The sequence below is a fragment of the Gastrolobium bilobum genome, unplaced genomic scaffold (assembly GCF_033153095.1).
Source record: "Gastrolobium bilobum isolate Gb01-03AN ecotype WA unplaced genomic scaffold, APGP_CSIRO_Gbil_v1 utg8088, whole genome shotgun sequence".
In the NCBI taxonomy this organism is placed as follows: Eukaryota; Viridiplantae; Streptophyta; class Magnoliopsida; order Fabales; family Fabaceae; genus Gastrolobium; species Gastrolobium bilobum.
In genome coordinates this window covers 215,326-236,154 of record NW_026898843.1, presented here as the reverse complement: position 1 = coordinate 236,154, position 20,829 = coordinate 215,326, and the positions used below count along the sequence as shown (strand labels likewise).

At 33.9% G+C, this 20,829-nt stretch overlaps 2 protein-coding genes across 2 annotated transcripts; both read left to right on the top strand.

Moving 5' to 3' along the window:
* Positions 1-3,565, top strand: LOC133284654 (uncharacterized). The gene is made up of 3 exons (XM_061481722.1): positions 1-263; positions 2,391-2,721; positions 2,899-3,565. Exons 1-3 carry the CDS (start codon positions 70-72, stop codon positions 2,983-2,985), a joined length of 612 nt encoding a protein of 203 aa, XP_061337706.1. The 5' UTR covers positions 1-69; the 3' UTR covers positions 2,986-3,565.
* Positions 3,566-19,563: 15,998 nt separating this feature from the next.
* On the top strand, positions 19,564-20,829 carry LOC133284656 (protein RGF1 INDUCIBLE TRANSCRIPTION FACTOR 1-like). Its single transcript, XM_061481724.1, has 3 exons — positions 19,564-19,761; positions 19,940-20,155; positions 20,618-20,829. Exons 1-3 carry the CDS (start codon positions 19,564-19,566, stop codon positions 20,786-20,788), a joined length of 585 nt encoding a protein of 194 aa, XP_061337708.1. The 3' UTR covers positions 20,789-20,829.

The following is a 20,829-nucleotide window of genomic DNA, read 5'->3' as shown; positions in this document are numbered from 1 at the left end:
GGGGACCCTCAAAAGAAGGGAGATTGGAAATAAGGGAAGCAGTAATCGGTGGCGTTGTGAGAGATAGGCATGGCGACCTGGCTTCGCCTTCGGAGATGTATTGCTCTCGACTCACGCTCTCTCTTCTCCGTTAGATGCTCTTCCTCTTCTTCCGGTAAGTCCAAGGCGGAGAAGAAGCTCGTCGATCGTATTTCCGCCGTCATCGACGCCGTCAACGATCGCAAACTTCCTCCTGAGCTACGTGGCCAGCGCAACAACGTCAGGTAATTCATTTATGTACCCATTGCTTCATTAGTTTTTTGGTATCGCTTGCTGTTCTGAAGTGGTAAAATGCATTTCTGTCCTCTCCTTTTTCTCCGATGTTGTGTGTCTGTCTTTGTGTGTGTGTGTGTGTGAGAGAGAGATTATTCTATGCAATCAGTCCCGAACCTTGGTGTTAAAATTAGTTATTTCAGATTAGGAATATTTAATGTCATATGAAAAACATAAGAAAAACGTTACCCTAGGAATATTTAATGTCATATGTCAATAAATTCTTATCTCCTGATATCTTGTAATTACAACATACCAATTTATATGAATGCAACAACAATAATAACTCTGCCTTATATCTACATGATTATGTCATGCAACATACCAATTTTTTTGTCTATCTATCTATCTCATCATTAGGGGTGTCAACGGATCGAGCCGAGCCGAGTTTTGGTCTTAAGAGGCTAAGCCTGTGTTTAAATGTGTCACTAAGCCTATTACCTGTTATGAATATAATTATCGGCATGTGACCTGACTTATTTACGAAAAATAAAAGTCTGGTTTAGTCTGTTAAAAAAAATAAGACAACAAAAATTTACCCAAACAGAATATACAATCAACAACACTAGTAATTCCATAAATATTCATATCTTCAATGTATATCCAAACAGCATAGAACAAAATCATTCAAAAAGTATGTTTAAGCAATAAAATGGGACGAAATGGATAGATGAGAGAGAGAGCTATTACAAGCAGTATAAAATATATAAAATAAAAATAAAAATTAATATAGTAGGCCAGCCTGAAAGGCTCTAAGATCGAGCTTTTAATTGGAGCCTGAAGCCTTTTTATTAAACGAGCTTTTATACAAGTCCAAGCCTTGTTCCAACAACCAATTCTAGACATGTAAGCCCAGACCTTTACGAGCCGAACCAAAGGCCCCTAGTTCGTTTAGCACCCCTACTCATCATAAATATTTACTAACTTTGATAGGGCTTCACCTATTTGATGTTGTTACTAAGATCCATACTTCATTAATTAAAATGGCTACTTAACCCTTACTGCATAAAATGCTCATCGTTCAATCCCTTAAATTCCTTGCCCCATCACCAAATACAACATGGCAATACCAACCAAATACAACCACGTTATGGTCGGGCTTGCCGGATTCATCATGCTTACCAACCCCTATATTATGTACCTCACTCAAAAGAGTTGAACTCTAAGAAACGAGATCATATTCTGAAAAAGCTCACTCATTGCACTCTCCCTCATAGAGAATACACCTTTAATACAAATGCTTATCCCCGACAGCGGTACTGGTTCTTCATACCATACCAGGATCCTTAAGCTGATACATAGAGCAATAGCCAACCTCCTTATTGATTGTACATCTGAACTGACCTTTACACCTTAGAACAGATGTCTATTTTCCATTCCCCTCTTGGTGACGTTGGCTATATTTTTATTGCACATGTATCTCTTTATGCAATTCCTTAGATTCAAGTTGATAGTGAATATGAAATTCTAAATATAAAACAAAAAGTAAGAAGTTAAAACTTATTTTTTTATGCATATGTAGCAAATAGATTTAAGCCAAGTGAACTCTACAGTTCACCTAATGCACCAGTAGTGTGCCCTATTGGCATATGTTTATCGATTGTTTTCACATCTTCCAACGTAAACACCTTTTGACAAGCATTTGCCGCAATAGGACGTGTGGTATGGAAATTTACCAAGTGAAAACTTTCAAATTCAGAGAAAGTTATATCTTTCTAATCTAAATTTTTCTATTCTAAATAGAATATTGGTCGAGAAAGTTGCCAACAGGACAGGGTATCAGTGCACTAGAGGCACAGTTGATATAAAAAAATCATTCCCCGTTAAACTCGACTAATGAGTGTGGGGTGGAGGAAATCCTTGTCCGCAGCTTTTACCCTTGCATAATTGCAAAGAGGCTGTTTCCTGGATTTGAACCTATGACCTTTCAGTCATGAAGGAACAGTTTTACCACTGCTCTGGTTCGAGAGGCACAGTTGATATAGTACAGTAAAATTGGCCTTGAATCCAATACTTTTGATGACTTTGTGTTGGCTTTCTCTTCATCTGGTGTTTAACCTAAATTTGCTGTTGGATAGGTCAGAAACTGATATGATCAATGTTGTTGAGCAAAGAATATGGCATTCCATGGAGGAAGGCCATTTTGAGAACTTGCCTGGAAAAGGCAAGCCGCTTAAGCTTGATACAAATCCTCATGCGGATCCAGCTGAAGACACCTTATACAGAATCCTGTCAAAAAATGGATGTGCACCGGAATGGGTTGAGCTTAACAAAGAGATAAGATCTAAAATATCTGAATGGAGGATATCCTTGAAGAAAGCCTGGGCAAATAAATGCAGTGGAGATCAGTCCGGGTGGGTTGAAAATTCAGAGGCTTTGAAATTGCAGTTACAAGAAATCAACAATAAGGTGAGCTAGGTCATTTCACCAATTTTTGCTCGTGTTATAATCTTTAGAAGATGTCATATAGATATTCTAACAACTGGGAATTAAAGAATTGAATTCCTGGTCCTTTCAAATCTTGAATTCTTATTATTATTATTATTATTATTTGTGATGTACATATAAATCTACATTTTTTGGCAGGTTTTCCGGTATAACCTCATTGTGCCTTTTGGTAGGCAAATGATTGGCCTTAAGTGGGAGAAAGAGCTAGGTTATTTAGAAGAATAATGAAATTCATTGTCGTTATTTAAATTTGAGCCTGTAGGTATACTATTGCAGAAGATCAAAATCTGTTATTTTCTTGAAGGGGGTGGTCATGTCGGGTGATTAATCAACTGGCTTAAGTCGTTTAATTCAATCGTTGTTGGTTACTTTTATTTCCTAGACTTAGGCTAGCGAATGTCATTGTTGCTGGTTATGATACCTCTTTCAGGTTTAGTATGGCTGTATTTATATGGTTTATTACCTCCGATCAGTGTTCTTACTTCCTGCCTTTTCAATGTACAAACCTCGGGGAACAGAATAAAATAAATAGGGAAAATGTATGAGAACACAACAAGTTTTGCACTGCTTGTCATGAAAATTGTACTATACTGTCCATGCCTTGTGTTGATTGAAATGCTATATTTACAGAAGGCAATTGTAATTCAAGTTCAGTGAACAGTATTTGTTGTAACTACTGGATGACTGGGTTGAGAATGAGTGAGAGCTCTTTCAATGGCGGTCCGATTCTGTAGAATCAATTGGCCATTGATATCCAGGCATGCTCATAGAAATTCATAGCATTAACTGTATAAGGATTCAAACATTGTTTAGCATTTTTTTTTCTTTTGAAAAAGTTGCATTTTAATGTGTTTCTAATATTGTCCCTTCAAGTATGCCGGTGTTTAAAGTGAATCAAGTTTAAACTATGCAAAAATTGTTAGAAGAAGTGTAAAAAAGTAGGGGTGTTCGCAGTCTGGATTGAATCGGTTTTTGAAGCAAAAATCATCCTATCCAATCCCTTCGGCTTGATCATATAATCATCCATTTGGTTTAAATTTTTTTTCAAATCCGATCCGACCCAATTTTTTTCGGTTTGGATTGGATCGGTTTTCGATTTTTTAAAAATCCTAAAATTTATTTCATGATTATTGTGCAATATATATTGTCTTTGTAAATTATTATTTTTTGAAATACAAAAACATTAGTAAACTATAATATAGTTTTTTTTTTGGACAATGAGATATGAAGCTCTACAAAGATAAAATTTTGTTTATGAGATGTGATTAGATTTTTTCTTAGGTTTTTTTTTTTTTTTGATAATGGGTTAATGAGTCTTTGATTTAGAAATTTTTAGGTTACGATTAAGGAAAGATCCAAGTAGGTAGAGGGGAATTAATATATTGGATCGGTTTTCATCAACCCATTCAAAAATCGATCCAATCCAATTAAAATTTGCGATTTTTTTTCTGTTTTCGATTTTTCGATTTTTGGTTTATTCGATTTTTGATTTTTCGGTTCGGTTATCGCGGTTTGAATCAGTTTAGATCGGTTAATGAACACCTCTATAAAAAAAACAAAGGAGATATTTTTCACTTTAGGCCGAGGTGGTAACTTTTAAATTCAAACAATAGATTTTAAATTACAAAACTTGTAACTCCACAATAAAAACACTTAACACTACAATAAACTCACATAACTTCGTAAACTTAAAAACATAAAACTGAATATTTAAACCAAAAAAAACAACTGAATTAAACCCATTAAAAATAAAATTGACACATAACTCCACATTTAACGTTATTCAACAAAAATATTGTAGCAGAATAAGGGTTATTTCCACAAAAGATGGATGTTAAATCCGATAGACTAGCATGCCAAGATTAATTTGGGGTTTTGTAGATAAGAAAAGAAAAGAAAAGAAAATAAAAAACAACTAAATTATATATAGAGATAAGATTCATAATAAAGACAAGGGATTAATTTTATCGCTAGACTTGGACAGTTTGAGATATACTACTTTTGTTTGATTTCAATACTTTTTTTCTTGAATCTTACTTAAACATAACAACCATGCAGATAGCCAAAGTGCCTGTAAACAACTGTTGTTAGGCATGAAAACTATACAATACCTAATTCCTGTCCATTATAAAATCCTGCTCTTCACGCGTGATTAAATTCAAAGGAAGTGTTAAAGATGAGAAAGATATAAGTTACTCTAAACAACAATTTTCACTAATCACTTGTAAGATGAGAAAGTTATGCCAATGACAAGAAATAATAGTAAATATCTTGGACCGAGACAAGAATGAATACAAAATCAAATACACGCTCGCAAACAATAAGTTACATTCTTAATTTTCACATTCCTTATGTGGTGCTTATATATTTTGATGTTTTAGCTGCAATTTGTATAAGTTTTCATGTGGTCTTGTATTTCTGCAAAAATGTTCCAAGGTCGTTCTCTATTTTAAGGGCTTGCTGGTGCAAATTTTCTGATTCCTCTTCTGTCTCATTCATAGCCTCTGCAAAATCATTGTAAAAGATTACCACATTAATGAACCCCAACTATATCGATGGAACCACTGGTGCAGTTATGCATAGGTGTGACCTTATGAAATGCATAATTAAAAACCGTTCCGATTATTTGAACACATAGATTGCAGCATCAATTTCCTCCTTCTCAATCATTCAAAGCCACATGGAAGCCATGACTCTCCCAATTTCTAACTGGAGTTAATAGGAAAAACTTCAAAGGAAAAAGGAAAATTCAACAATAGATTGAAATATTTAGTCCATATCCACATTTATGTTATAGCCAATTAGCCACTATATACATGTTTTCATGAACTATAAACACACTGCTCAGGAACAGAACAGACATAGATGAAAGAATAATTGCCCATAGCACTGGCAGGTCTGGTGACAACCTCATGATACTAGACTACAATTATAATTCAACAAACTTATGACAAACTTAAACCCATACCTGTGTTGACTTAATTCCACTATAAAATGAGGAATAAATCTTAGGTGCATCTGTTGTACCTAAATTCAGTGCATCCCATCAATAGAAATATTACACATCAGAGGAGAGAGAAAGAATTTTGACATAGAAAAAAGAATTTTGGCTAATTCATAACATTAGACTAATCAGGGACTGCTGAATGAAACTGCCAAAACCACTTAGAAAAATACTATTCAATAGAAGCTACTCGAGAGTAACAAAAATACCATGACTTTAAAAATAGGAAAACAGAAAGAATGAACTTTGACTTAGATATAGATGAAAGAAAAGATATTAACAAGTAATTAATTTTTTAATTTTTTTTTTAAAGTTTTTTAAAATTCAAGAATGGTTTAGGTGAGTGCATAGGAAGCTTGGCTGGAGAAGAAAGTTGCCAGCAAGGACTAGGAGGCTAGGAGCACTAAGAAGGTGAAAATAAGAGAAGAGAACAAGGTGATCTTGTTTGTTTATTGTTCTGAAAAGTTATGTTTTGTATATACAGAATAGAATCTACATTCTGGCTTTAGGATTTTTTTTTAGTGAGTGGAGTTTTACTGATTTTGATTAAAATCAAATGAAATTGAAGATGCATATTGCTTCAGGTTATGTGAGGAGTGGTGTAGAGTTTCCTTTGACACTTTGTGTTATATTCCAGTTCCAAAATGCATCATTATAAGCATTGCATAATTCCATAATGCACCAATTTTATTGAGTCTTAATTTTGTTAGCGAATATTTTTCCAAATATGTTTATCAATAGAGTTTAGTTGCCTAGTTTCCAAAAATATGCAAATTACTTTATGTGAACGTCTGAAAAAGATTCAAAAATTATAGATTGAAAGTAGTCTTCAAGAAATTTGTTTTTTAATATAAAGTGTAAACACAAAAGGTGTTATAATTTGGTTTGACAAAATTATGATTGGAGGTATATATTCGATCCTATTTACAGCTGTTGTATAGTTTTCTCACATAATCGTACTAGTTACATGTATGTCAGAATTTAAAATAATACTATAGCTAAGATAGAAATCAAAGTAATTATTTTAGGGATATATAATAAGTTTTCGCCATTGGTTTTTTTGCGGCTTATAAATATGTTAGGGATAATTAATATGACAGGGTGTTCTTGATCTTTGGCTTCAAAACTGAGATTTGTGGCAGCATATGATGCGCCTACAATTGCATGTGTCCTCCCACCATTTAAATTAATTAAGCTAATTAAAGCTTGAAAAACAAGGAAATTGCAAGACGATAATGAGGGCCAACAGCATAAAGAGGATGAATGCATATCATTATCAATCGGTATTCTTCCTTTTCCACTACATTCCCATGCATGTTGCCAACTTGTCATGCCATTGCCAGCCTTGCTTGCTCACTACATAAAGCTTTCAGTTCCCTAATTAGCTACTCTATTGGTTCTTTATTTTTCTTGTTTTATGAATTAGTGAATAATATATTGATTAACTAGACAATAAAACTAAACCATTAATAATGAGTTAATGATCCATAATTTTTTTTCTAAAAAATATGGATTCAAATTTTCTTTTTGTTAGACTGTCATTGATAGGTCATTTATTTGAATATCAGAAATCTTAAATTATAGAGGTGACAAAATGGATTCGACATAACTCATCATGTATGATAAGTTGGGTTGGATCTATATGAACCCGTATCGATAGTCTTGCATAAAAACTGGCCAGGTTGATTTAGTTAATTTGTTTTAAATTATTAATCAATGATCTTTTACACCTCTTTGATTTTTATTTGATATCCTTTATCTTTATGGGGAATGTAATTTTTGAAAAAAAATTCAGATTTTTAATATGTTGGCGGGATGGGATAAATTGACTTATTTTGAGATGGATTAATGACGGGAGTTGTCTATTTTCCCTCCTTTTTTTATTCATTCCTGAAGATTTGTAACATATATATATTCTTGAGTTTAAAAGTCAATTTCTCATTTATGTAAATTTGTATATATTTACGACAGCAACTTTTGTAACATGATTGGAAATAAAAAACTAGATAGTTAAACTTCAATCTCTGTATAGTAACTTTGTGAATTGTCACTACCAGGTATCACTTCTTTTCATTCATCTTTTTTTTTTTTTTTTTTTTGTAAACTTTTCATTCATCTTTAGCAAGATGTATGCATGGACGAATAAATATTATAATGTATAATCACCAAAAGGAAAAATAATTGATGTGTAATGAGGGATTCATTACAATACTCTATCAAAATAATGTAACAGTCAAAAGTTCATAACAATTTTTTTTTTAAGTGTATACACTATAATTGAATTTTGATCAGTCAAACAGGAAAGAAATAAAGCAAATTGACAACATATATATATATATATATATATATATATATATATATATATATATATTTGATTTCTGTAGATTTAAAGATTTAGAAGTTTATTTTATTTATATTTGGAGACTACAAGCTTTAATATAATTTTATTATAAATGGTAGGATGCATAAATTGAGGTTTGTGTTGGTTTAATTATGTATAAAGTATCACAAATAAAAAATATTACGATCTATAAATATAAAGTTTTTTCATAAGACTATAATTTTCGCTCGAAAGATTGAGATTTTTTTCCAGGTACCTTTTAGCAAATTCAAAATCCTGATATGTAGGGCCTTTAACAAATGAAACTTAAACTTGATTATTACTTGTACCACCCATTATAGGTTGACATCTTCCAAAAATTAATTAGAAAATCTATTAAAAAAAAACTCTATTTCGAGTATTATACTAACTTCTCTCTTTACTTTAAATTTCATATTAAATTTTTTCCGTATATTTAATTTTTTTCAAACACTAATACTCAGTTTGAAGATGGAAGATGTTGGAATAGAAGATTCGATCTGATCTGATTGTTATTAGTTGTAGATTGGTTGTTATCTTAGTTTGTTAGGATACCTTTTTCCTAGCTTATTTTGTTATCTGATGTATTCTAGGATAGTAGCATCTTAGCTGTTGCATATATTTAGGAAGTAGTTGCACCCATCAGGAACAGCCATAGGCCTATTTATTTGTATTCATGTTCACTTCATACGATAGAGAATTAATGGAAACAATTTCCTTTTGTACAATTTATCATGGTATCAGAGCTTGTCTTTCCTAAACACTTCCGCAGACATGCACAACTCTAAAGCTGTGAGCAGATTTCAGTCTTACTTGAAGATGACCACTAGTGGAACGAAACCCACAGACCTGGGTTCACATTTCTATCTCGCCGGTTCAGATAATCCTGGCATTCTCTTGACAAATGTTACGTTGAGAGGGGAAGCAAATTATGAGAACTGGGCAAAACTCATGAAAAATGCCCTCAAATCAAAAAACAAGTTGGGATTCATTGATGGATCCATTAAGAAACCTGACAAGGCGCAAGCAGAGGAGTGGCGCGCCTGGGAGATGTGTAATTCCATGATCAACGGATGGATACACAATACCATCGATCAGAAATTGCAACCATTCATTAAGTGCTTTGATGAGGTAAAAGACCTCTGGAATGACTTGAAGGAAAGGTACGCTGTCGAAAATTTTACTCGTCAATACCAACTCAAGGCTAGTTTGGCCACCATAAGGCAGCAAGGTACCACCATTGCAGAATACTACATGCAGCTACGCGCTGTCTGGGATGAGCTCGCCAGCAGCAAAACTTATACACATTGTCCGTGTGGAGCAAACTGCGCATATGCAAAGGCAGTTGAAGAAGAAATGGAACATGATCAGGTATACAAGTTCCTTATGGGCCTTGATGATGTCTATGGCAATTTGCGGTCTCAAATCCTCAACAATTCACCTCTTCCAACGATGAATAAGGTGTATGCCATTATGACCCAGGAAGAGACTCACAGAGCTATCACTCGAAATCAGACTCCTCGTAATGATGAAGTTGGAAATGCAGTACAAGCACCTGCACCAGCCAAGGACCGGTTTGCCGATCGTCCTCCATGCATCCATTGTGGCAGAAATAATCACGAGGCCTCGCGTTGCTGGCAAGCATTCGGATTCCCTGGTCGTGACGAAGGCAAGGGGCGCGAAGCTCTCAGCCGCGACGGTAGAAGGGGGCGAGGTCGTGGCCGCTTTGGTGGTTACAGAAGTAACTCACAAGGGGGATGGCGCAACTCACAAGGAGGTTCCTATGCAAAGCCTTTTGCTGCAAACGCAGCACAAACGGAGGACTCATCTGAGCAAGCAAATGCTTTTCCTGTTTTGACACCAGATGTAGTAACAAAACTACTCACACTGGTTGATCAGCCTCAACAATCGAAGGAAAAATTAATTGGTAAAAATTCACATTGGCTTATAGATAGTGGGGCATCGCGCCACATGACAGGAATTCTGGATTTATTTGCAAACATTACGACCATTGAGCCTTTGTCAATAGCTTTACCTAATGGAGCTGTCACTTATGCAAAGCAACAAGGATCTGTTTTATTTGACAATTTTTCTTTATCCAACGTTTTATTTGTTCCTAATCTAAAGTGTAATCTGATATCAGTTTCTCAATTAATACGACAACAAAACGTTGATGTGGTGTTTACTCATGATTGTTGTGTGTTACAGGACCGCAAGCTGAGGACGGAGATTGGATTGGGTGACCAAAAGGATGGTGTGTATGTGTTGAGACCAAGCCAAGTAGCAGCCTTCACAACACGTTCAAATGATTCACACGAGCTTTGGCACAAACGGTTGGGACATGCATCACCTGAAGCACTTTCTATGCTCTCTTTTTCTAGAGGTTTTCAATTTTGCAGTATGAATAAAAAGGCTTGCGATGTCTGTTATCGTGCCAAACAAATTCGATCCTCTTTTCCTATTTGTGATCGCAAAAGCAATAAAGTATTTGATCTGATTCATTGTGATATATGGGGTCCTTATAGAACTCCCTCTTCTTCGGGTGCTTATTACTTTTTAACCATAGTTGATGACTTTAGTCGTGCTGTATGGGTTTGCTTAATGAATGATAAAAGTGCAACGTATTTATTTCTGCGAAAATTCCTTCTAATGGTGCAAAATCAGTTTAATACAACAGTTAAATCAGTTCGGACAGATAATGGCACAGAATTTACTTCTCATAAGATGGCTGAATTATTCACTGAAAATGGTGTGTTTCATCAGAAATCATGTGTCCATACGTCACAACAAAATGGACGAGTAGAAAGAAAACACAGGCATATTTTAAACGTGTCCAGAGCACTTTTATTTCAAGCTAACTTGCCTATTAAATTCTGGGGGGAAAGTGTCATGGTTGCTGCCCACATAATTAATCGAACTCCAACCAAGGTTCTTCATGGAAAGACCCCTCATGAAATTCTGCATGGGTACACTGATGACTATGGGCACTTAAAGGTATTTGGTTGCTTATGTTACGTGGTGACGCAACCGAAACCAGCAAACAAGTTCAGCCCAAGATCTAGAAGGTGCATGTTTATTGGTTATCCTTATGGGCAGAAAGGTTGGAAGGTTTATGACCTTGATACTAAGGAATTTTTTGTTTCACGAGATGTTAGCTTTCATGAGGAGGAGTTTCCATTTATTGCGGCAGACTTACCTACTCCGCGTCCTTTATTGCCTTCTTCTCTTCAAGAAGATTCGAATGAAGTGACCCCACATGTCCCTGATCATCCATCACGAAGTTCTGTACTTGAAGCACAGCCCGACGCCAGGGGGAGTTCTACGCGTGGTGCAACAGAGTGCAGTTCTGAGCACCTTGAGCATTCTCCATCACCTCCTGATCCCATGCAAGGGAATCTAAATCCAGCACCTACTCTAGTACATAGAACTGAAGAGCCCAGTTGTGATTTGGGGCCCCGAAGTGAAGAAACAACTCAACCTGAGTCTCATCGTCCAGCACGAACATGACGGACACCATCATACTTGAATGACTACAACTGTAATATGATCACAACACATACACCACCACCTGCTCTCACCTCTTCCACTTCTACCTCAGGTATGCGGTACCCTATTGCAAACTATGTAACCACTAACAAATTTTCTTCAAAACATCGCATGTTTGTTGCTGCTATTGACACAGGAACTGAACCTCGCTCATTTAAAGAAGCTATGGCAAATGTCGAATGGCGTCAAGCCATGGCACAAGAGATCCAAGCCCTAGAAGAAAATCATACATGGGCTATCACCGAGTTACCAGCTGGGAAACATGCTCTTCCATGTAAATGGGTCTATAAAATTAAATATCACTCAAATGGCAGCGTCGAGCGTTACAAAGCCCGATTAGTAATCGCAGGCAATCACCAAATTCCAGGCGAGGATTTCACTGAGACTTATGCTCCAGTAGCGAAAATGGTGAGTGTTAGAACTTTACTCTCGGTTGCAGCAGCAAAAGGTTGGTATTTACATCAAATGGATGTTCATAACGCTTTCCTTAACGGCGATCTTGATGAAGAAGTGTACATGCGCATCCCAGCTGGCTTTAATCAAGGGCAAGGAAGCAAAGTATGTCGCCTACAAAAGTCCTTATATGGTTTGCGACAGTCTCCCAGAAATTGGTTTGCAAAACTAAGCACTTCTCTTGGCCAATATGGTTTTATTCAATCTGCAGCAGATCACACTTTATTCACTTTGCAGCGTGGTCCTTGTTTCTTAGCCATTTTGATCTACGTTGACGATTTGGTGTTGGCAGGGAATGATTCACAGGCATGTCAAGAGGCTAAAGCTTATCTTAACAAATGCTTCAAAATTAAGGACTTGGGCCAGTTGAAATATTTTTTAGGCATCGAAGTTGCTCGTCATGATGACGGTATTTTCTTGTGTCAACGTAAATACGCGTTGGATATTCTCAAAGAAACTGGTTTGTTGGATTGTAAACCAGTTCAGTTCCCAATTGAACAAAATCATCGTTTGGCTCTAGATGATGGTCCTGCCTATGGTGATCCGGGACGTTATAGACGAATTGTGGGTAAGCTAGTCTATCTTACAATAACTCGGCCTGATTTAAGCTATGCCGTGCATATTCTCTCCCAGTTCTTGCAAGCTCCGAAGGAAGTGCATTATGAAGCTGCTATCAGAGTATTACGATACCTCAAAATGAATCCTGGCCAAGGAATTCTCCTTCCTTCCAAGAGTGATCTCAAAATTCATGCTTTTTGTGACTCCGATTGGGCCAACTGTCCTTTAACTCGTAGGTCAGTTTCTGGGTTCTTTATTATGCTTGGAAATTCACCTATCTCATGGAAAACAAAGAAGCAGCTCACCATCTCACGCTCCTCGGCAGAAGCTGAATACCGCTCCATGGCAACCACCACAGCTGAATTAGTTTGGTTGAAGTCCTTTCTTGCATCTCTTAATGTTTTTCATGATGATCCAATGGAGTTGTGTTGTGACAATCAAGCGGCTCTACACATTGCAGCCAACCCTGTGTTTCATGAGCGCACCAAACACATTGAAATTGACTGCCACTTTGTCCGGGAACGGTTGTTATCCAAGACTATCCGTACTATTTTTGTTCGATCTCAGTTCCAACTTGCGGATATTTTCACAAAGGCACTTGGACGCGCTTCCTTTATGGCTTTCCTTCCCAAGTTAGGCATTTCATATCTTCATGCTCCAACTTGAGGGGGAGTGTTGGAATAGAAGATTCGATCTGATCTAATTGTTATTAGTTGTAGATTGGTTGTTATCTTAGTTTGTTAGGATACCTTTTTCCTAGCTTATTTTGTTATCTGATGTATTCTAGGATAGTAGCATCTTAGCTGTTGCATATATTTAGGAAGTAGTTGCACCCATCAGGAACAGCCATAGGCCTATTTATTTGTATTCATGTTCACTTCATACGATAGAGAATTAATGGAAACAATTTCCTTTTGTACAATTTATCAGATAGCACTAAATCAGGTCAGTATAATAATAATAATCAAAATTCAAAAAAAATAGATTTAACAAATGTAAGAAAAAAAAATGTCCTATGTTATAATTTATGAATAATTGCACTTCTTCGACAAAAGCGTCATGCAATGTTAGGTATACTTGACATTCAATTATTGGTTGCAATATTATAATTTAGAAACATTTTTGTATAATTTTAAATGAAATTCTTGCTTTAACGTCTCTCTTTCTACTGCCTTCTAGAGATTCAATCATGTTCTCGGACTTGCAAATGCGAAATGTGCGATGCTTATCTGCATTCACGTAACCTTTTGGTTTTTTCGAGCTTTGTTTGGCTCTCTAAAGTTGCTAAACATGAAAGTACTAATAGCAAGTAAAGCATGTCTTGACGACTAGGTCATTGAATTGAATTGTTAATATGATATTCTATAGGATCCACTTTTTCTTTGTTAAACTCTTTGTTTGGATACGAAGCTTTGGGTTCAATTTTATCACATAATTCGCATTACTTTTATATAAAGAAAATATTTATAGTTTGAAATAATATAATTTTATGTCATTTTAAATAAAATAATAATATTTTAATATATATTTATTGATTTTTTTTTTGTTTTCTCTTTTTCACGGTGCCCTCTCTTTCTATGAGAAAAAAAAATGAAAGTTCAATAAATATAGGATTTAAAGTTTCTAAAGTGATTTTGGATAACTTTCTCTGATGTTTATTAAAATACACACAAAAAAGCGTGTGAAGTCCATGTGAACCATTGTGAAAAGAAAAGAAAAGAAAATAGACTCTAATTTTATGTGTATATCTTGGTGAACATTAGATAAAGTTATCTAAAGTAACTTTAGAAATTTTAAACCTATATATATATATATAGAGGCAGGTTATATTTACAAACTTTTTTGTTTACAAACTCTTACAAACTACACTAAGTACGACCGGTCATACTTTAATCATGCAGTGTACGACCGGGCGTACTTAGTGTAATTTACAAAAAAAGTTTGTAAACGGATCATATCCCATATATATATATATATATATATATATATATATATTTATATTTATATCAACAAAAAAATATTTTTGCAGTCACTGCAGATAAGTTATCTGTATTTACTTCCAAAACGACGTTGTTTTGGAATTGAAAGATCAAAAAATTATAATTATAAAGACTATAATAATCCTGAAATAAATTAAAATTACAAAAATACTATGATTTCCGTCCCAAAACGACGTCGTATTGAGCTTACTTCAGATGACTTATCTGCAGTAACTGCAGAAAAAAATGAACCCATATATCAAAACATGATTGTCTAAAATAACACAAAATCATGTCATTTAAAATAAAAAATTTTCATTCATATAATCAACTGATTAGACCAGTCCAATATGGATTGAGCTAAATCATACACGGTTGAAAGATGAAGACTTTGGGCTGTAAACAGTACTTCTTGGGCTTGAGACGTTCATTGTGTAAAATCATTCACGGTTGAAAGATGAAGACTTTGGGCTGTAAACAGTACTTCGTGGGCTTGAGACGTTCATTGTGTATGTGAAGGTTGGTGAATACTTCTGGCAATGGAAATGACTGGGGGTACTTGCAAAGAGACTCCGACGCATAAGTCAATATTAATGCTAGGTTTATGTTATGTTTAATGGGAATCAGATGATCATACATGGATTTGTAACCTTCATATTTATAGCAAGCTTTATGTTGCCTTTGTTATGTGACATGTCTTCTTATTGGTTGTTATGAGCTGCAGACTCATCTATTCTCATCTGGTGTCTTTTTGGTTATAAGTCTATATATTTGCATGTCTTCTTAGAGTGGTGGCAATCTAAAGCTGTCTTATATGTATTGATTTTTATGCGCAGTGGGTTTTAGCTATTAAAGAGTCTTTCCTAAACATTTAAGTTATACATAAGACGACTTAGCATAATTTGCATAATGCCTGCATCTCGATCTATGAGGCTATTGTGCCTCTTGAGCCTTTTCTGGATCTTAAACCTCATGGGCCTATGTAATTATCGAAATGATCAACCAAACTTTCCTTTTCTATATTGATATAATTTTCAAGGGAAATTTGCTATTGATCTTGGTCGCGGTCTATATCAGCAAGCCCTGAATTTAAGTCTTTTTCTTCCTTAATTGACTCAAAACTTTCTCATATGTGCATCTTTCACTTTATTGTGTCAGTCACTTACCCCAAGCATGTGAAAAAAAGAAGGAGGAAGTTTTGGTCCTCGTGATTCAATTTCTCACATCTAATCCTATGTTTATTTTTTCTTATCCAAAAATATCTTATTTGACTTCCATATTAAGTTTTTCATCTTTGGAGCATACAATATACTTTTTATTTGTCATGTAATATCACTAGAATGATAATTTTATGTTATTTGAAAAATGTTATTTGTCCTGTTTTCTCCTATACACTTGTACTCCGTTACTTTACCAAAAAAAATAAAATGAAATTCATTCTGACCATCCAAATTTTTAGTTAATAAGAGACCTTCTGGTACATAGAAGTATAATTTTTTGCAACGTGAATGCGGGTATATAAGGACACAAAATCTTCGAATTTACCCGATTGAAAATTTAAAAAAAATAAAAAAATAGTTTCCCTTTGAGTTTATGTCTTTATGATTATATGATATTTCTATATATGAAATTGAAATAATAATTTCGGTTTACCAAAAAAAAAAAAAAATTCGAAAAGAACAAGAAAACAAAAAGACTCTCTGAAATGTGAATGGTAAAATATCAGTTTTAGCATAAAATCAGAGCCACAAGATTAAAAATGGGACGGGAAAAGTTATTCATATAATGCACGTAAACACATACGTACACGCCTAAAGTCCACCAAAGTTTTTTATTTTTATTATTTTTTTTTTTTTTTAAAAAAACCTCATGAGAAGCCATCGAATGCACTAATTAATGGTTATTTCAAATCATCCAGAAGATTTACATCACCGTTGAAATTTGCTTTTCTGTTAATCATTTGGTATATTTGGCTAACATATAAAACAAAGAATTAATGGTGGTTATTATCCAACTCACACCATCTCAATTTTGGATTGTGGATCCCACTGCCACTGTTGTTGCCGGCTGCAGCCTTCCATTTATATAATAATTCAAAGTTAATGCTAATAGCTTGCTTTTTATAATACTTTAATATATATATATATATATATATATATATATATATATATATATATATATATATATATATATGATAAAATCATTTCTGCAGTCACTTTATGTACAACAACGACAGGTATATGGTTATGATTCACTCCATTTAATGCTTTCATTCTTTATATGATTATGATTCCCCGCATTTAATGCTTTCAAGTATATGTATAGCAAATATATAATTACTGCACGTACAGTAGCTGCATAAATATAAATCCCTATATATTATGCGATTTAACTTAACATTAATTCTTTTCTGACATGACATTGTGCCTACATTTATTCATAAGTATATATATCCATTGCAATTAATATAATAGTTAGCTTAAAATGGTTGAAAACAAGGTTTTAACTTCCAAAACTTTTGTTTTTTAAAAAATGATTCTGACTTTTATTTAATAAAATTTGGTTTCTGTAAGGGTGACAAAACATGCTATGATTCACAAGTCGATTCACAACACCGCACGTCAAAATACAGGTCGTGTTCACTCGTGAATAAAAAGAATTGTATGCAAATTTGGATAAATAACATAAATTAGAGTTATGCCGTGTCATGAGTTGACCCGTGTAACTCACGTGTAAACTAGTAAAATTTTATCTATAAAAAATTAAAAAAAAATTAAAATTTTAGTATTTTTACATATCCCATTACAAGTCACGCATCAACCCACATATTGTATCTTTTTCCTTTTATTTTTAATTTAAAAAAAATTATCAATTTTTGCAGATCAACCTTGACATGAACCTCACTTGCCTATACGTTTTGTCACCCCCTATCTGTAAGTATCACCTATATATTGAGTTAATTGTGCAAATGTTGAACCAATTGAAATTATTTAACTTTATTACATAATAGTTCTCTTTAAAAAAAAGGGTTTTATTAGTGTTATGTAACATAATGTAAGTGTTGTTTTCAACTCTCACATCAAAAGGGAGAGAGAAAGTAGAATGATGAAAGATAAAGAAAAACATGTGGACCCCATCTCTTTAATGTGTGTGTAGGAAAGTGAAGTTATATTATGTTAAATGATAAACATAAAACCCTTAAAAAAATTAAACCTCGTCCTTCCTTTTTGTTCTTTGATTTTGAAGAGAAGAAAAACCGTTTATTAAGATATTTTTTTTTTTGTAAATTTTTATTAAGATATTTTAAAAACAGAACCAGCAATCAAACCAAGAAAGTTTCAAATAATAATTTAATTAATTCAACTATTAAAAGAAGATATTTAAATCTAATTGAATTGAATAATACAATAAAACTAAAAATAATAATTTATTTACAGTCTAATTAACAAATTAAGTAGTTTGGTCCAATTTTAATTTCAAATAAATCTCCTTAACGAAATAAAAATCTTTAATTTTTTTTTTAGAATCAGTCAACGACTTCAATTTTAATAAAATATGTCTATAATATGTACCCATTAAAAAATAAATTAGACAATATATGTTTTATAATTTGTTCATACATAAATGTTACATAATATTAAATTAAGCAATAATATGCAATAAAACTGCAGAACGCATGGTGCCTTCATTAAAATCAAAGCATGGAATCTCTTATGAGCATGCTCCTTCTATTAAAGTACTTTATTTTTTGGTGATATCCAATTAAACATCTTATTTTTGTTTTAATAATGAATTAAAAACTTTAATTTTAATAAAATATATCTATAGTATCCACTAATTAAAATTAATTTAAACAACATACATTTTATGTTCTGATCACGAGAAATTATAATCTCATGTTATATAAGATTTTTCTCTCATGTTATTTTTACATAAAAAATGTGTCTCATTTTAAAAAATAAAAATAAAAATAAAATCAATAGACTCTATTTTATTTATCTTTTAATACAAGAGAACTTGTTTTCTACTGCATAAAAGAAATAAACCTCTTTTATCATGCACATAGGTTTTGGATATATTCTTTTATTATTAGCAAGTAGTTACAGGTTGACGTCAGAGTGGGTTATGTTTTTGATGGCCAAGACCATGCCAATATGTCATGCCAAAGGACCTTTTCTTTCAAAGACCTCTAATAAAATTAACATGATTTTATAATAATAATAATAACAATAATAATAATAATAGAATCATGATTATTATAAAATTTAAGGTGAAATATGTCTCTATCTAGCATTTAGGAAAAAAGGAATGCTAATGAAAATGGAAAGTGGGGCCACCAATCTATGATGGACGGTAAATGAGATGCCACGTGGACAATGATTTCACTGATCGTGGATGAATTTGGGAGATACAGCTATAGTGGCGGTGATGCTGATGCGTAGCCGACCCAACCTTGTTCCACTGCCAACATACAGACGCAAACAAGATCCAAAGTAGCGTAAGCGCCAAACACTTCAACTTCAACCCCTCCTTCTAATCCAACGGTTCTTATCTCTCCTCAGCCACCAATTTCAATCTCAACCCTTCATTACCACCCCTTAATTATTTAATCAACCCTTGTCCCAATAGTCTTAGCTTCTTCTATGTTGTTGAATTCTTAGTTGAAACCCGTTTACCCTTTCTCTCTCTCTCTCTCTCTCTCTCTCTGATTCCGCCATTATCGTTTTGAGAAGTGAATCCCAATACACTATTCACTCCACCATTGAGGCACATTACATTATTATTCATCACTTCCACAATGGTATATATACATATATGTTATATAATATATGATATGGTACCCTCTGATTTTTAATTTTTATTTTATTCTTGTTTTTGAATGTAAATTTTTTGTTTTTCTATCAATGGGTTTTGAGCAGGACACAACAACATTGGTGCCTCCATGGCTTGAGTCAATGCTAAAGACACCATTTTTCAATGTGTGTCGGACTCACGGTGATGCCGCGAGGAGCGAGTGTAACATGTTTTGCCTTGATTGCAATGGGGATGCATTTTGCTTTTATTGCCGTTCCTCAAGACACAAGGATCACCAAGTCATTCAGGTAATGCTTGTGTTCTTATGTTTGAATCTTATTAAGCTTTTGGACAATGGGTTTGTTCTTTTTTTTTTGTGTGATTTTTTTAAGGTAAGAATCATTCATGATTGAAATTTCTGTATCAAATAATGTTGATTTTTATTTTATCCTAAGTTAATTATCTGGTGTTGTTGTTATTGATTAGATAAGGAGATCTTCTTATCACGATGTGGTGAGGGTGGCGGAAATTCAGAAGGTTTTGGACATTAGTGGAGTACAGACATACGTGATCAACAGTGCCAGAGTTCTGTTTCTGAATGAGAGGCCTCAACCAAAATCTGGGAAAGGGGTAGCTCACATTTGTGAGATTTGTGGAAGAAGCCTCTTGGACCCTTTTCGCTTCTGTTCTTTAGGGTGTAAGGTGAGACATATTATTATTATTATTATTATTATTATTTCCCTCTCACAACATTGTTCATATCATTATGAGAATGAGCATAATTCACAGCTCAAATCACCCTCATCATATGGGGTATAACACCCACCACCCGTACATCATCACCTACATTTGAAAGCCCGTCAACATCATAATTATATATTCCCACCACTATTAATCATCATGTGTAAATCTAGCCTCTAAATGTAATCCCCCCCATTGACATTTTAATTCATTTATAATAACCTATAACAATATTGTTGATGTGTTTATATTGATAATTATTGAATAATAGATGGGAACATGGAATAATGTGTATAAAATAATCAAATATATGATTGGTCTTCTTTGATGGGTATTAATTTATTCTGTTGGCAATGACTGAATTAGCTTGTAGGAATAAAGAGAAATGGGGATGCAAGTTTTGTTTTTGATGCTAACAATGAGGCTTCAACAATGGAGGGTATGTCAAGGAGATCAATCTCTTCAAGACAAGAAGAAGAAGAAGAATTGCGTGAAGGCTCACAACAAGACATGTACCCGGCCACGCTTCCTCCACCTCCTTCAAACGCAAGGAGAAGGAAAGGCATTCCTCATAGGGCTCCTTTTGGCTCCTAATCATTGTTTTCTTCTTCCATCAAAATTGGTACATACTCAAT